Here is a 17,443-nt window from a genome sequence, read left to right on the forward strand (position 1 = left end):
CTCTGTGATTTCCAAGTAGATGAACAAAGTTTCTTTTTTGACTGGTTTGGACAAGATTGGTGGTTGTGACATGTTGGATTTTAGCGCTTGGAAGGCCTGCTCGTACTCTTCTGTCCATTCAAACTTCTTGTTGCCTTTGAGTTGATTCAAAAATGGAACACACTTGTCTGTTGACTTAGATATGAATCTACTTAGGGCAGCAATTCTTCCAATTAGGCATTCAACATCATTAATTTTGGCAGGAGACTGCATCTCGATTAGTGCCTAAATTTTTTTGGGATTAGCTTCGATTCCTCGTGAGTTTACTATGAATCCCAAAAATTTCCCTGATCCAACGCCAAAGGAACACTTGAAAGGGTTTAGCTTCATCTGATATTTGTTCAAGATGTTGAAGCATTCTTGCAGGTCTTTGATGTGTTCTTCGGCCTTCTTTGACTTGACCAGCATGTCGTCGACATACACTTCCATGTTAATGCCGATTAGTTCATTGAAAATATGGCTGACTAGTCACTGGTAAGTCGAAGCAGCATTTTTCAAACCGAAGGGCATTACTTTATAACAGTAAAGTCCTATATTTGTTTGAAAGCTAGTTTGATCCTCATTAGGTGGGTGAATACTAATTTGATTGTATCCAAAGTATGCATCCATGAACGATAAAATTTCATGCCCTGATGTAGCATCGACCAATTGATCGATTCTTGGAAGTGGGAAACAATCCTTCGGACATGCTTTATTAAGATCTGTGAAATCCACGCACGTCCTCCACTTGCCATTTAGCTTGGGAACTAGTACAGGATTAGACACCAAAGATGGATAAAATGCTACCCTGATGAATCTATTTTCCTTTAGCTTCTTGACTCCTTTTAGGGCGTTTGATTTGTCTTTGTCGAGCAACCTTCTTTTCTGTTGTACAGGTGGAAGGTTTTGTCTATATGTAAGACATGGATGATCACCGTTAGGTCTATCCCAACCATATCTTTATCCGAACAGGCAAACACCTCTTGGTGCTCCTTCAAAAATTCCACTAGTTTGTTTTTTGTTGTTGTCTCTAAGTTCTTACTGACTTTCACAACCCTGGATGGGTTTACCTTTTCTAATTGGACCTCCTCGAGGTCTTCCATGGGTCCAGTGTTCTCTTCAAAATCCCCAAAGCGATGATCAAATTCCTTGTCCTCACTTTGGGCAACACCCTATTTGATGCCCTGTTCACTTGATTGAGCTTGTATTTCATTTGTCACCAGTAACCTTTCCTCGACTTTTTCTCCCGATCCGCCTATTTTTGCGTTTGTGATCGAGGACTTATAACATTTCCGTGCTTCTCGCTGGTTTCCCAACACGCATCCAATTCCTGTGTCGGTCATAAACTTCATGGCCAGATGCCATAATGAGGTCACTTCCCGGAGATCGAAGAGAAAGGGCCTTCCAATCACAACATTATATGTGGAAGGACAATCAACTACTATGAAAGTAGCAAGTAATGTCCTTTTCACAGGTGCAGCCCCTCCTATGACTGGAAGCCTGAATTACCCAGTTGGCGCGAGTCCTTCCCCGAAAAACCTTAAATTGTTTGGTTGCATGGTTCCAAATCTTGCATTGATAATTTCATCATTTCTAGTGAAGATTTATACAAAATGTTGACCGAGCTTGCTGTATCCACCAATACTCGCTTGACCATCATGTTGGCGATCTGAACATCCATGACCAGAGGATCTGAATGGGGAAATCAAAATGCTGAGCGTCTAGCTCGGAGAAAGTTATTGATTTTTCCTGCGTTCGAGCTTTTTTGGGAGTTCGCTCCTAAACGTTCAGGATTTCAATATCTTGATCGTGACGTAAGGTTCTGGCATACCTTTCTCTTGCCTTCCCACTATGACCTGCTATGTGTGGTCCTTCACAGATGCTCAATAATGTACCAACAACTAGAGCTGGCTGTAAAGGAGGCGAGCGTTGGCGTATAGGTGCCTGCTCATTGCCTCCTTGAGCCTCATGCTGAGAACCTCTAGCCGCTCACACATACCTCCTCAGATGTCCTTCTCTGATAAAGGAACTCAATTTCATCCTTGAGCTGGTTGCACTCGTTGGTGTCATGGCCATAGCCATTATGAAAATGAAAAAACTTGGTAGTATCTCTCTTGGATATATCTTTCCTGATTGGGGCTAGTCGCCTAAAGGAATAGCAGTATGACTAGGGCTGTGTAATTGGTGAACCTCAGCTAGTATTTATTCTATTTCGGGCGCTTGTTATCAGACGTTGTCGACTTGTGGTTCGCCCTTTTTCCTCCATTCTTTCAATTATTTTTGTCGTTACCATTGGTTTTCCATGATCCATTGGTTGCTTTGGTGGGATCTTCTTTCTATCTCCGGTCGTTTGTGGGAGACTTTCTTTCAATGGCGATGGCCTCCTCGAGCTTGATATACCTGTCTGCTTGATCCGGAAATTCCTGGGTGCTCTTGACCCCATTCTTTTGTAAATTACTCTAGAGGGATGAGTGGCGCCATACCCTAGCAGTGAGAGCCATCGTCTTTCCCTCATCACCAAGTGTCTTGGCCCTAGCAGCTGCACGTATGAATCATTAAATATACCCCTTCAGGGTCTCTCCTTCTTTCTGGCGTATTTTGACCAGCTAGTTGGCCTAGATTAGATGTACTCGACAAAATAGAACTGTCCATAAAACTCCTTATTGGTCAGTTCTCCATTGGCGGGGGGTTATTGGTTGGTTCTCCATTGGCAGGGGGTTCTGTCCTTCACCCCTCTCCTCTTGCCTCCGACCAGCATTCCTCCTACTAGAATCACCTCATTATAATAATCATGGCCATCTCTCAATTGTGACCTATAATGATGCGACCTACTGTTCGCACTATTTCCCTCTCTCCCTGCTGACACATCCTGATAGATAGGTGGAGGCCTACATTGGTCGGTAGGTCCCCTGACATTATTATGTCATGGGGGACCCTTGACCGCAAAGCCTGAATCCACCTGCCTTCTACCCTGGAAGGATGTTGTCCTCTGCTCGGGGAGTTTTTTTCCTCAGTCATTTGACATCTAGGGCTTCTAAGATTTTGGCTGATGGGTGTTTTCTTGACCAGCGCGAGAGGGTCGTTGCTACTCATGAACCTGGACAGGCCTATCTTGTTGAGCAGCAGAGGGTTGCTCTGGCCTCTAAGGATGCATTGGTTGTTGCGGATTGTGGTGATGCTTGGGATGCTCTGAATGTGGATTTTGTTGCGGGTGGGTACTAGGTGGCTAGTCCAGTTAGGAGGCAGGTGCATGCTATCCTCGAGCCAATTGAATTGCTGCCTCCAAGGCTGCAGTGGCATCCCTTTGTCAGCGGTCCATGTCAGCTTGCCTCTCATTCAATTCTTGAAGCTGCCGATCAATCTCCCTTTGCTGCAGCGCCATTGTTTCAGCCACATTTCCTTGATTAGCTCTCAAATTAGCTAATTCCTCTTGCAACACAATCAATGTCATCCACAAAGTCCCAGAATCCATCTCCTCCTCTTCCAATTCCACTTGTGGCTCATCCTCAACTACACCTTATGGAGGAGGTTGATATGGCACACTCCCTGAGGTTTTCCTAGTTATTTTCGCCATTTGATCTTTTGAAGGTCTTGAGTTCAACTCTAAATGAAAGCGCCAAAATGTTGACCATTGATTTGGTCAATGACACAGAGGTAAATAAAAAGATAGAAATTAGATGTTTTCAAGTGAAGAAGATAAATCACACAAGGGTTTATAGTTGTTCGGCCCCAAGTCATGGTAATGACATATGTCCACTTAGTGTTCCTATTAATGTAAAGGGAACTTGCAATCAGTAAACAAGGGTTTACTAAGTTTCACAAGCTTAGTAATAGATACAAAGAATTATGTAAGAAAAATTATTTTCTCTCTCAGTCTCCAAAGATCCCACTCATGAGCCATTTGAATCTTATTTATAAGCTCAAGGATCTACCTATGAGCTGATTGGCCTCGATTACATTTAATACAAACATATCTGAATAATAATGGAAATTACACTTTTTACATAAATGCAAGATCAAATATCTCTAGAAAATATCTGATATATCGCGACCATCCCTGGTCGGTTAAGAAATATGCCCTCTACCATACAAATTCTCCTCTGGTCGATGGACGACAAGTACGTAACTACTTAAATAGTCACGCTCACCTCACATTTGTACTAATGCTGCCACGTCATCAAATGAATATTTTTTGGGTAAACAGTACCTATAAGCTCATTACAGTTTACAAATAAGCACTAATATCCTTCTTATTAGATTTCTAAATCTACTGTTAGCGAAAAATTGCGTCAACAATACCAGTCATATCTTTAACTGCAGTAGTCTTTTGCACTACATTTGCAAATATAAAATTACTTATTTATTTATTTATTTTTAATTGAGCATAATATTTGAACAAGTTTGTATTATATAATGTTCTTATAGTGACTTATATTCTTTTAAATGATTCAACATTCTCACTCTATAGTGAGACACTATATTATAATAATATACAACAAAATTTCTAGCCAAGCTTATTATTGAGAAATCTTTTGAGCAGTTTGGCTCAATGAAATTTCTTGCTTATTCCTCGATCCGACACCTAACAATGAAGTTCTCCTCAACTTCCGGTATATGCACTGAATGTCCTACGTTTTCGGGTACCTTTAAACGACTCGGGTTGGGATTTTTCCCCCGGGTTAAGAATATTATTTTAAATAATATTATATTTTGTTTGTAAGTATTCCATGAGTTATTGCTAGCCAAAATATGAATTTTGTGATTTTAAAAGTCAAGATAAGACTTTCGGTCCTGGACCGACACAAAAACCCTGATCGGGTAAAAAATCTCGGAAAATAAAATGAAAAATTATGGCAATTATATTTTGGGCATAAAATACATCCATAAAAGTTAAAGTTTGATAAAAAATAATAAACCTAAAAGAAAATGGAAATTTTAAGGCATTTTGTGGTAAATGCCTAATTTTGTCGAAATGGGGAATTTTATTCCATGAATGGACCTTAGGTTAAATTTTATTATGTGATTAATTAAATTAAATGTGAGAGACATTAAATTTAATTAATTAATGTTAAATTTGGTGATTAAAACTTAATAAGAGTGAAAAAAGGTGTCAAAATCCAATTTGGACTTTTCTTCTTATGAAACCTTTATTAACCTTTAAAAAAAAAAAAAATATTTAATGATCACATATATGGCAAAGGGTGGCCGGCCATGTGCTATTTTAGAGTGGTGTGAACCCAACTTAATAAAGATAAAATCTCATTTTAAGTAAGTCAAGTCAAGTGGGCAAGTGGGAGTAAAACACTTCAGTGTTTTTGAGATAAATTAGATAGTATAAACTATTCTAACCCCCAAAACCGACCCCCACACTCTCTCAATCACTCCCATCTGATTTTTGAAGACCTCTCAAAGTGTTCTCTCCATTTTTCAACCCCAATAACACCAAGGAAACTTTGAGGCTAAGTCTTGGTCTAGGAAGTACTTTCCCTAAGGTAAAGTTTCACTAATCTAGGCTTTTGTAAAGTTTTAAGCATAGAGTTTCAAATAGCTAATTGAATATGTTGTTGGGGGAAGTTTTTTAGGGTTTTTGAAAGGTTTTGGAGGAGCCAAAGCTAATAGGAAGGTCAAAACCTTAAGCAAGAACACCAAAGAGGTAAAAAGTTTACTTTTGATGATTTTGTTGTAGGGTTTTTAGTTTTAAGCATTATTTTGTATATTTAATGCTTAAAGTTTCTTGTTGGTGATGTAATAAGGTTATGTTAGTTTTTTAATAATTTTTATGATGCATGTTTATTGATTTTTGAAAATGGGAACCTAAACCACCAAGGGTTTTGTACGATACCCTAAAACAAAACATGTTTTGAGCTGTGACTTCCAAGGGGTCAAGCATCCACTGTATATTGGTTTTGTAAAATTAAATTGTACTCTGATGTTGTTGAGATTGAGTACATAAAATTGAGCTTTTGAAACACTAAAAAATGTTTAGAAATGAGTAAGTTATGCTATTTCAAAGTTTACGTAAAAAAACTGTTTTTTTTCGTATTCTTATTTTCGGAACCAAGTTTGGACAGCCACTGTATAGGGCAATTGAACCCATTTTTTTCTAAAATTTTGTGGATATATTTCTGGCATAACCTATTATTCCACTGTAAAATTTGGTAAGAAAATATTGAACGGTTTGAAAGTTATTAACTGTCAAAGTTTGGAAAAAATAAGGACTTGAAAATAAGGTCATTTTTACCTCATTGTTGGAAACTGATTTCACCAATCAAAACTGCTCATTTTGACCTAAGATTTTACAAAGACCTAAATGGCATAACAAAAATGGAATTGGGAAATTTTGGTAACAATTGGGTAAGTAAATTTCAAGTTATGAACTAACGAAGTATGTAGTTAAAAATGTGAAAAATAGACTTTTCACACTTAGTGTAAAAATGAGATTTTGGAACATAAGGTAAAAAGTAAAATTTTGTTTATTTCAAGATATAAAATGGTAAGTCTTGAAATCATATTTTCACTAAAATTACCCCTTTGAGTTTAAATGAATTATTTTTATTAAGGAGTTTTTATTCTTTTTAAAAATAAGAGATTTAATTTATTAATAGTTAATAAATTAAAAGAGGGTTTAAAACACTATATTTTGAGAAAATAATTAAATGAATTATTTTTCTAGTAAGTAAAATTGATTAATTGCTTTTGGAAAATTAATTAGTCAAGATGAGAAATTTTTTTACGGTTTTCCTAATTAAGACAAATTAGGCAATTTTCTTAAAACAGTTTTTAGATATTAAAACCTTAAGAAAAATAAAAGGAAAATTTAAAGAGTTTATTTTCTTTAAAAATAATTAAGGAATTTATTTGTATTTTCTGGATATAATACCGGCTAAAATCTTACATATTTTAACCGACTAGTCGAAAGTACGGGTTAATAGCGATACCTTGAAAGAATAAGATTTTTAGCGGGTTGTGGGGAAATACCATTGTGATACCCGAGCCTAGGTATCGAGACCTTAGGATAGGTCTCCCCGAGACTTAGGGTTTAGTCTCGAATATTTTGTCTGACTTTCCTTAATAGGTTTAAAACCAAATAAGGATTTTAAATCCTTACAAATGACTTTTATTAAAATGACCAAACTGCCCAAAATAATAATAATGATTTATGAGTGCCATAATTAATCCGAGTATACTGTATGGATAACTACAGTATTGGCTAAGCGTAACTGGACTGAACATTGGAGGGTGAAAACCTGCTGAGCGCTAAGGACTCCAAGTAAGTCAACTTATATTGTATGGCTGCAACATGAAATGATTATTGTCTTGTATGTTAGTATAGGGATACATGCACATATATAGGCTGTCATAGAAAGTTTCTTAGAGACGTTAGTCTAGTGAGTGCTGATTTAGAAAATATGAACGGTAGAAGTCCGTCATATCCTAAACGGTTGATCCCCGTCACACTGCTTGATTTTATTTATGTCCGGTTCATTACCGCGACGAGTGGCCATGAGATGAGGATAAGCTGGTTAAACCTAGGGGCGCCAAGATAAATGGGACCTAGGGGCCCTCATGCTTACTTAATCATTGGACAGTTAGAATCCGAGCAAATGCTCTGATAAGTTATTCCCGGATAGCAGCCGTGAATATTGGCCATTCAGTGAGAGTGCCTAGAAATACTAGGGGTTGCCAAGATTGAGTGAGGCTGAACACCCTAGGAGCAACTGCTCACCAGCACCACTGATTAACATAGAAGTGTTTGTAAAACCGTGTAAATTGGATTACACTCTTGGATAAGTAGCGATGCCCTAGGTAACACGATAGTTACCCTTGATGAGAATATTTATTGGCTAAATCTTAGTGTGGAGACTCGGTTCTCTTTTACAGATTAGCAATTATGTTGGAGGGCGCGTTACGCTTGAATTGTTGGAAATTGTCGAGCGTTGGTATCGAATTATATTGTGATATAATATATCTGCTTTCTCTGGGATTTTCTGAGTGCAGGGATATAATTGTTGATAAGATATAGTTGTGATATAATATATCTGCTTGTTCTGGGATTTTTCTGAGTGCAGGATTTTTATCTAGTTGTGAATTAATTTATCCTTGGTTATCAGGCATGACCATAAGTTTGCCAGGATGCTTTGGCGTTCTTGAAATTGATCGTGTAGGGTCCGGAACCCTAATTCTCTACATGCTTTGTTTGAAAGTTGATCTTACTAAGCGTTTTCGCTTACCTAGTTGTTTCATGTTGTAGGTAAGTGCAAGGGCAAGGCAGAGTAGTGAGCGTTGGAGTCTTCCTTGCAAATGTACATGTGGACCGACCTTTTGGGAAACCTTTTTATTTTTGGAAATGTTGTGTAATTTTCCTAAACTAGGCTCACTCTAATCTTTATAAAACATGTTTGTAACTAAATGTTAAGTATGGCCATACGACTTTTTTAAAAGTTTTTTTTTCTATGGGTTTTTGAGACATTTTGTTAAATGAAAACATTTATATTTCCGCATTATCGAGTCTTGAAAATCCGGGTCGTTACATGCATTGTAAGAGGAGACTAGCTCGCTGCCCAAGAATGCTATAGCATAGCCATGAAGGGAAAATCACAACCTTGACAACAGACAATGGTCATAGCTGAAGAAAGTGAGGAGTCCCAGATAATGGATGTTTCCCATGGGATGGAAGAACCACGAGAAAGAGATAACGAGGTCACCCACCAGGATGATATTGATCCGCGAATAGGCAAAGATAGATCTAAGCTCAAAGTTGTGAAGGAACACGAGGAAATCAGTATCGATCAAAAAACACCTTCAAGAGATGTAAAAGTTGGGAAAAATCTTGAAGCTGAAAGAAAGAAGGAAATGGTTGAATTCTTGAGGAAGAACCTGGATATCTTCGAATGGTCGCATGACAATATGGTGGGAATCAGTCTGAGTAAAATAATGCATACTTTGACCTTGGACAGGAATGTGCCTCCAAAGTCCCAAGAACGGAGGCTTTTTGGGAGAGTACGGTCGGAAGCATTATAAGTAGCTTGTCTACTTAAATGCAGATTTATCAGTGAAGAAAACTACCCAATCTAGGATGCTAACCCCGTTCTAGTCTTGAAGCCAAATGGGAAGTGGAAAACTTGCATTGACTTCTTCAATCACAACAAGACCTATCCTAAGGACTTTTTCCAATTACCTAGAATTGATCAGATGGTAGACGCCACATCCGGTTACGAGTTCATGTCTTTCATGACATTCATTGTGTTATTATGAGTAGGGCTTGGCCCATCTATTGTATTTGAATATGGTTAGGGCTTGGGCCCCTGTGTTGGTTATGTTGGGCTATTGTTTTAAATGCTTGCTGATGAATGCTTAAGTGCTTATATTCATTGTATGAATTCTATGAGTAGGGCATGTGGCTCCGTTGTATTAATATGCTTAGTATTATGAAAATGGTTATACAATGGGATTATATGATAAGCGTGAGTATGTGCTTAATTGTAGGGATGTGCCTATTCACATTTGTTCCTTATAAGTAAGGTATGAAATCCTAGATCAGGGCTTGACTTATGAGTCAAGGGCGGCAATAGCGCACTGTGTGCTGGTCGAAAGGCATTGGCCTAAACCAGCTACGTATTATTACGTTGATCGACTCTAAGGTCGAAGGTGAACAACAGGGGTTGGGATATCTCTATGGCTAGTAATACAGAGCTAAGGGCAAGGCCCCAGGTGACTCTATGGTCACGTAGCTAGGGCATATGTCTAAGGTTTGGCTTAAAAGCCATCTGAATAGGGCAACAGCCCCAGGTTGATCTAATGATCACTCGATTGAACTTACATAATATTGGTTATGAATTGATGTCGATTATTTTGTTGAATGGTTATTTTAAGTTATATTCTCTGTTATCTCACGTTCTGTTTTCTTGGTGAGCCTCGACTCACGGGTGCTTTGTGGTGCAGGAAAGGGAAAGGGAAAGCTTGACTAGCCATGAGTTGGAGAGCTTCAGTGGCAGCGTGTACATGTGCGGCTGCTCAACCATCACGGCCGGGGTTATCTTAGAGGAACTAGGGTTACAACCCTGTTTTGCCGTTTAGGCCGACTGATGTAACTTTGTTATGTACTTATCTTTTTTAATAGTGGAGTTGTAATATTTTGGGATCCCATGTTGTGTAAAACTTTTGGAATAAAATTCAATGGTTCTTTGACCAAAATTTTTAACCCTAACCCTTGTCACTAACCTTAGTTACACATTTTAAGCCAAATGATCTAATTAGCAGGTCTGACACAATTTTAAGACACAGTGTAACAGTCCTAGATTAGGAGGGTGTAATTGGCAATATTGTACTTTGGGGGACAAATTGGGAAACCTAGAATACACTTAGAAAGGACCAGCCGCAAGGAGGAGAAAAAAAAACCATTTTTGGAAAGAAAAACCAGCAAGAAGAAGGATGAAAAACTTGAAATCAACAAGAATGAAGGAGGACGAAAAAGAAGAAGCTCAAGCATCAATTGGATTTGTTCTTTCTTCTATTTCTAAACTTCATTTTTATATTTTCTAAGTTGATTTCTGAATTTGAATATTATGGGTTGTATTGATTGTGGATTAATGTTTATTAACTCAACCATGAACTAATTTTTTGGTGGCTTGAATTGTTGATGAACCCTATGTTATAATCTAGTAATTTCTTACACGTTATTTTAGTAAAATCTCTCTTGTTTATTCAAGTGTGCTTATATTAATTTCTTGTTGTTGTTTGGCCAGAAATGGCAAGATATTTAATTATGTTTAATGCTGGAAAGATTAAATGTAATGGGAAGACCTTGGATGACACAAGTCATTATCTAGGTTAGATTATGTTAGTAAGTAACATAGGGATGCGTTATTTTCCATGTGTAACTTTGAGAATTAAACTTTGAATTTGCATTCTTAAATCGGATATTGCATAGTAATATGTTTAATTAGGTAAAGGAGTTAATATCATAAACTTTGGAAAAGTTTTATGAGTGTTTATTGAATTCTTGTTAACCTTGGAATTTTGCTAAAATATTGCTGCCGTAATCTATTCAGGATTACTAACATAGGGGAATCAATAATTCAATTTTCTTGTTCAATTCAGTTTTAATTTCAGTATTTCCATCTCCTTAATATTTTGTTTAGCATATAAACAACCCATTTGATTTTTAGTACTTTTAAGTTGTGTTGTATTTGTTTTGCTTATTTTTCTATTTTACAATCCCTATGGAGACGATCTACTTATCATTATATTACTTGTATGATTACGTGGACTTGCGTATTTAAATCAAATATTAATTTTCACAACAAGTTTTTGGCACTGTTGCTGGGGATTGAAATTAGAAATTTGTGAAATATCAATTACTTGCAATTTATTTTTTTCTTTGTTGTTCTAACCTTGTTTGCTTGCTGTTGTGTTTTCTCAAGTGATTTATTGTACGAACGAGCAAGAAGACATTGAACTAGCTCCTATTGACCCTGAGATTGAACGAACAGTTAGAAGAAGACTAAGGGAACAACAGGCTAAAAATCACCTTAATATGGCTGAAGAGGTTGAAGGAGTTGAAGGTGCTCATAAAATCACTAATGTGATTGTTATGGTTGATGATAGAGAGGGAGCCATAAGGAATTTTGCTGCCTCCATGTTCAATGAGCTCAATTCGGGCATTGTTAGGCCTAAAATTCAAGCACCCCAATTCAAGTTAAAGCCCGTGATGTTCCAAATGTTGCAAACAGTGGGTCAATTTGGGCTGCCTACTGAGGATCCTCATCTTCGTATTCGTTCATTTTTGGAGGTGAGCGATTCTTTCAAGCTCCAGAGAGTGAGTTACAAGGCCCTAAGGTTGAAATTGTTCCCTTTCTCTTTGAGGGATTAAGGGAGAGCTTGGCTCAACATCCTTCCTCCCGACTCGGTGACTACATGGAATGAGTTGGCTGAAAAATTCTTGATGAAGTACTTTCCTCCTCCCAAAAATGCCAAGTTTCGCAATGAAATCATGTCTTTTCAGCAGCTGGAAGATGAATCCTTTTGTAAAGCGTGGGAGAGATTCAAGGAATTATTGAGGAAATGCCCATACCACGGGATTTCATATTGTATATAAATGGAAACTTTCTACAATGGGCTCAATTCTTCCACTCACATGGTGTTAAACTAATGGGGATATTCTCTCTAAGTCCTACAATGAAGCCTGTGAGAATTTGGAGAGCATAGCTAGCAACAATTATCAATGGTCCAATGCTAGAGGCTCAACAAGTCGAAAAGTGGCTGGTGTACTTGAAGTGGATGCATTGACAACTTTGACTGCTCAAGTTTCATCGATGACTAACCTTTTCAAGAACATGAGTTTGGGGGGAATTGTATAACCAGCTGCCATGGTACAAGTTGCCGATGTGTCTTGTGTTTATTGTTGAGATGGACACACCTTTGAGAGTTGTCCGTCGAATCCCACTTCAGTTTGTTATGTGGGGAATCAAAATGCCAATCGTAATAACCCATATTTTAACTCTTATAATCCGGGGTGGAGGCAGCATCCAAACTTCTCATGGGGGGAGGGGGTCAAGGAGCTAGTTCAAGCGGAGCACCAATGCAAAACAAACCTACATATCCACTGGGGTTTTATCAACCACAACAAAGAGCTCAATCACCTCCTCCTCAAGTGTCTCAATCAAGCTCTTTGGAGAGTTTAATGAAAGAATATATGGACAAGAATGATGCTATGATTCAGAGCCAAGTGACATCCTTGAGGAACTTAGAAATTCAGATGGGGCAGCTAGCTAATAAGCTAAGGAATAGACCACAAGGAACCTTGCCTAGTGATACAAAAAACCAAGGAAAGATGGTAATGAGCATTGCAAGGTGGTTACCTTGAGGAGTGGTAAAAATATGGAATTGACCGAGGATAATTTTAAGAGACATAGTGAGCCCACTTCAATCCAAAGTAGTATGGACAAGGAATACAGTGTTGTAAGTTCAAAAATGTTAAATGTTGATCCTGAAGCAATTGCTGTAGCAATTCCTCAGCAAAATGCTACAGAGAAGCCTATGAACAAGCCACCTCCACAATTTCCTCAATGCTTTCAAAAGTAGCAACAAGATGGTCAATTCTAGTGATTTTTAGATGTTTTGAAACAACCTCACATCAATATACCGTTGGTGGAAGCTTTGGAGCAAATGCCCAACTATGTGAAGTTTTTGAAGGATATTTTAACTAAGAAGAGGAGACTTGGAGAATTTGAAATGGTGACTTTGACTGAAGGTTGTAGTGCTATATTGAAGAACAAAATTCCTCCTAAATTGAAAGATCCAGGCAGCTTCACAATTCCTTGCTCTATTGGTGGTAGAGATGTTGGTAGAACGCTTTGTGAATTGGGGGCTAGTATTAATTTGTTGCCCATGTCGATTTTCAAGAATTTGGGGATTGCTAAAGCAAGACCAACCACAGTCACTTTGCAATTAGTAGATCGATCTATGGAACATCCAAAAGGAAAGATTAAGGATGTACTTGTGCAAGTTGATAAATTCATTTTTCCGACTGATTTTATCATTCTTGATTATGAAGCGGATAGAGATGTTCCTATTATCTTGGGTAGGACATTTCTAGCTATAGGGAGGACTTTGATTGATGTACAAAACTGGGAGCTTACTATGAGGGTGAATGGCCACAGGTGACTTTTAATGTGTTCAACGCTATGAAGTTTCCAAATGAGATTGAGGAATGCTCTCGGCTGAGTGTAATTGAGTCAATTTTTGCTGAAAAATTCCACAAGGAAGCTTTTAAAGATGGAATGGGGGTGAGGTCACTTGAAGAGCTAGAAAACTTAAGTGAAGAGGAAGAAGGCCAAGTTACATGGGTGGAATCAAAGCATCCCTTTACTAAATTTAGGAGGCCTTTTGAGTCATTGGACTTGTCGAAAGGGAATTTTAAGCCTCCTAAGCCCTCTATTCAAGAGCCACCAAAGTTAGAGTTGAAGCCTTTGCATAATCACTTGAAGTATGCTTATTTGAGAGATAATGATACTTTGCCTGTGATTATTTCAGCCATGTTAGGAGCTGAAAAAGAGCATTTGTTGCTGGTTGTTTTGAAGAAATATACAAGGACCATTGGTTGGACAATGGCAGATATTAAGGGTATAAGTCCCTCATTTTTTATGCATAAAATTCTGTTGGAGGATTGCTCTAATAATTTTGTTGAGCAGCAGCAAAGGCTTAATCCTATCATGAAGGAAGTAGTTAGAAAAGAAATAAGTAAGTGGCTTGATTATGGAATTATGGTGGTGGCTGATGAAAATAATGACTTGATTCCCACAAGACAAGTGACGAGGTGGCATGTTTGTATGGACTACCGATAGCTGAATAAGGCTACTCGGAAATACCATTTCTCGCTGCCATTCATTGATCAAATGCTTGATCGGTTGGTGGGAAAAGAGTTTTATTTTTTCCTTGAAGGGTATTCAGGCTATAATCAGATTTCCATTGCCCCAGAAGACCAAGAGAATACAACCTTGACTTGTCCTTATGGCACCTTTTCCTTTAGAAGGATACTGTTTGGGTTGTGCAATGCTCCCGCTACTTTCCAACGCTGTATGATGGCAATATTTTCAGATATGCTGGAAAAGTCTCTTGATGTTTTCATGGATGATTTTTTAGTATTTTGTGAGTCCTTTGAAACTTGTTTGGCGAACTTGGAACAAGTCTTGGCGAGAAGTGAAGAAACAAACTTGTTACTCAATTGGGAAAGATGCCATTTCATGGTTCAAGAAGGCATTGTGTTGGGCCATAGAATTTCTAACAAGGGCATAGAAAATTACAACCACCTACTATAGTCAAGGGGATTAGAAGCTTTTTGGGGCACGCGGGCTTCTATAAGAGGTTTATAAAAAAAAATTCAAAGATTTTCAAGCCCCTTTGTTCCTTACTTGAGCAAAATCAAGCATTTGAGTTCACTATGGAGTGTCAAGATGCATTTCTGTCTTTGAAGAAAGCTCTTATCATCGTACCCATCATCGTAGCTCTGGATTGGTCTCTTCCCTTTGAATTGATGTGCGATGCTAGTGACTTTACTGTGGGTGCCGTACTTGGGCAACGAAAAGAGAAGGTCTTTCATTCCATTTATTATGCAAGCAAGACATTAGCCGAAGCTCAATTGAACTATACCACCACCGAGAAAAAACTTTTGGCGGTGGTGTTTGCTTTTGACAAGTTTAGAGCTTATCTTGTGGGGACTAAAGTGGTGGTTTACACTGATCATAAAGCAATCAAGTATCTAATTGCCAAGAAGGATGCCAAGCCAAGACTTATTCGATGGGTGTTGCTTCTTCAAGAACTTGACTTGGAAATTCGGGATAGAAAAGGAATGGAGAACCAAGTGGCTAACCATTTATCTAGACTTGAGGCTGGAAGTGAAAAGCAAGGTGACAGGCTCATTAAAGAGACATTCCCTGATGAACAATAGTTGGTTGTGAACCAAGTCACTACACCATCATACGCTGATTTTGTTAAGTATTTGGTGAGTGGTTTGCACCCACCTGATTTGAATAGGCAGCAGCTCAAGAATTTCTTTCATGATGTGAGATTTTATTATTGGGATGAGCCCTATTTATACAAGTAATGTCCAGATCGAATCATGAGGCATTGTGTTCCTGAGGATGAAGTTTCAAGTATACTAAAGCATTGTCATTCAACTTCTTATGGTGGGCATTTTGGTAGGAAAAGGACAACTGCTAAGGTTTTTCAACCGGGGTACTTTTGGCCTTCTATCTTCAAGGATGCTCATGACATTGCTAAAAGATGTGAACGCTGTCAACGTGTTGGAAATATTTAAGCAAGGAGTGAAATGCCTTTGAATAGCATCCTTGAAGTGGAATTGTTCGATGTTTGGGGAATCGATTTCATGGGGCCATTTCCACCATCATTCAAAAATTTGTATATCTTGGTGGCGGTTGACTATGTCTCTAAGTGGGTTGAAGTAGTGGAAAGTCCTACTAATGATTCCAAGGTGGTCATGAAGTTCCTATATAAGCATTTGTTCACTCGTTTTGGCACTCCAAGGGCACTTATAAGTGACGAAGGCACCCACTTTGTGAACAAGATTTTGGCAGCTTTGTTTGCCAAATATAGTGTGAAGCACAAGATTGCCACAGCCTACCACCCTCAAACAAATGGTCAAGCGGAAATATCCAATAGAGAGATCAAAGGAATCTTAGTGAAAGTGGTGAATCCTAGTAGAAAGGTATGGTCTCAGCGATTGGATGATGCTCTTTGGGCCTATAGAACGACTTTCAAAACCCCTTTGGGAATGTCACCGTATCGTTTGGTTTTTGGGAAAGCTTGCCATTTTCTCGTTGAGATGGAGCATAAGGCATATTGGGTCACTAAAAAGTTGAATATGGATCTCCAAGCAGCTGGAGAAGCTCATAAGTTACAATTAAATGAGCTGGAAGAGATGAGGTTTTTCTCCTATGAAAATGCTAAGCTATACAAGGAGAAAACTAAGAGGTGGCATGACCAGAAAATTCAAGCTCGAGCCTTTGAGAAGCGGCAGAAAGTGTTACTCTTCAACTCATGCTTGAAGTTGTTTCCTGGCAATTTGAAGTCTTGCTGGTCAAGCCCATTCACCGCGGTGAAAGTTTATCCCTTTGGAGCAGTTGAAGTTTGGGAAGATCAATCCGGGAGGGAATTTAAAGTGAATGTGCAGCATTTGAAACATTATTGGGGAGGTGAGGTTGACTGCGAGAAGACCTCCATCACTTTGGAGGATCCTTAAAGTCGTTATTGTTTTGGGTTGTCAAGTGATTCAGGCACTAAATTTAAGGTAACCCAAAAAGGAGAAAGTGTAAAATAATAGTGTATATATAAAAATAAATAAAAGAAAGAAAAGAAAAGAAAAAAAAATATATGAGTGTTTTTAATTATTTATATTTTTATTTTTAATTTTTGTAATTTTAATTTAATTTTATTGTGATGTTTTGGAGTGGTTTTATTAGTGTGTTTGTGTTTCAGGTGTTAATAAAGCAAGCAAATGGTGTTTTGGAAGTAATTTTGGGGTCTCATGGTTTTGCGAAATTTTTGCTTCAGCAAACAGGGAGCAAACATTTCCGAAAAAATGGAGGACTTACATCAAATTTTGGTTGCTGCATCAAAACTTAGGCAAAATAGTGGAAGTCTGGGCAGGCAAAAATCCTGGGTCGTGGGTTCACTCAGAGAAAACCATATATGTATAATACTATATTTATATATATATAAAAAACCAAAACAACATTTTATATATCTATATGTAAATATATATATGTAGAAATATACATATATACAAAAAATACATACAAAATATTTATATTACTAACTATAGATACCCTATTCACCTTCCCCCCAACCCTACCAATCCACCATCTACCTAACTCAGACCCCCTATTGCCTAGCCCCATGACGCCTT

At 38.0% G+C, this 17,443-nt stretch overlaps 2 protein-coding genes and 1 non-coding gene across 3 annotated transcripts; 2 read left to right on the top strand and 1 right to left on the bottom strand.

Moving 5' to 3' along the window:
* Positions 1 to 11,993: 11,993 nt before the first annotated feature.
* Positions 11,994 to 12,099, bottom strand: LOC133820721 (small nucleolar RNA R71). The gene has a single exon (XR_009887121.1). It is a non-coding gene; the product is annotated as a small nucleolar RNA R71 (small nucleolar RNA).
* Positions 12,100 to 13,185: 1,086 nt separating this feature from the next.
* LOC133814211 (uncharacterized) lies at positions 13,186 to 13,683 on the top strand. The gene has a single exon (XM_062247204.1). It carries the CDS (start codon positions 13,186 to 13,188, stop codon positions 13,681 to 13,683), a length of 498 nt encoding a protein of 165 aa, XP_062103188.1.
* Positions 13,684 to 15,847: 2,164 nt separating this feature from the next.
* LOC133814212 (uncharacterized) lies at positions 15,848 to 16,777 on the top strand. The gene has a single exon (XM_062247205.1). The coding sequence runs from the start codon at positions 15,848 to 15,850 to the stop codon at positions 16,775 to 16,777; it is 930 nt and encodes a 309-aa protein (XP_062103189.1).
* The last annotated feature ends 666 nt before the right edge of the window (positions 16,778 to 17,443 follow it).

This window comes from Humulus lupulus, chromosome 2, assembly GCF_963169125.1.
Source record: "Humulus lupulus chromosome 2, drHumLupu1.1, whole genome shotgun sequence".
Taxonomy (NCBI): Eukaryota; Viridiplantae; Streptophyta; class Magnoliopsida; order Rosales; family Cannabaceae; genus Humulus; species Humulus lupulus.

Coding starts and splice junctions, on each gene's coding strand:
- LOC133814212 (XM_062247205.1), top strand. CDS start 15,848: ATGCCTTTGAATAGCATCCTTGAAGTGGAATTGTTCGATGTTTGGGGA.
- LOC133814211 (XM_062247204.1), top strand. CDS start 13,186: ATGCCCAACTATGTGAAGTTTTTGAAGGATATTTTAACTAAGAAGAGG.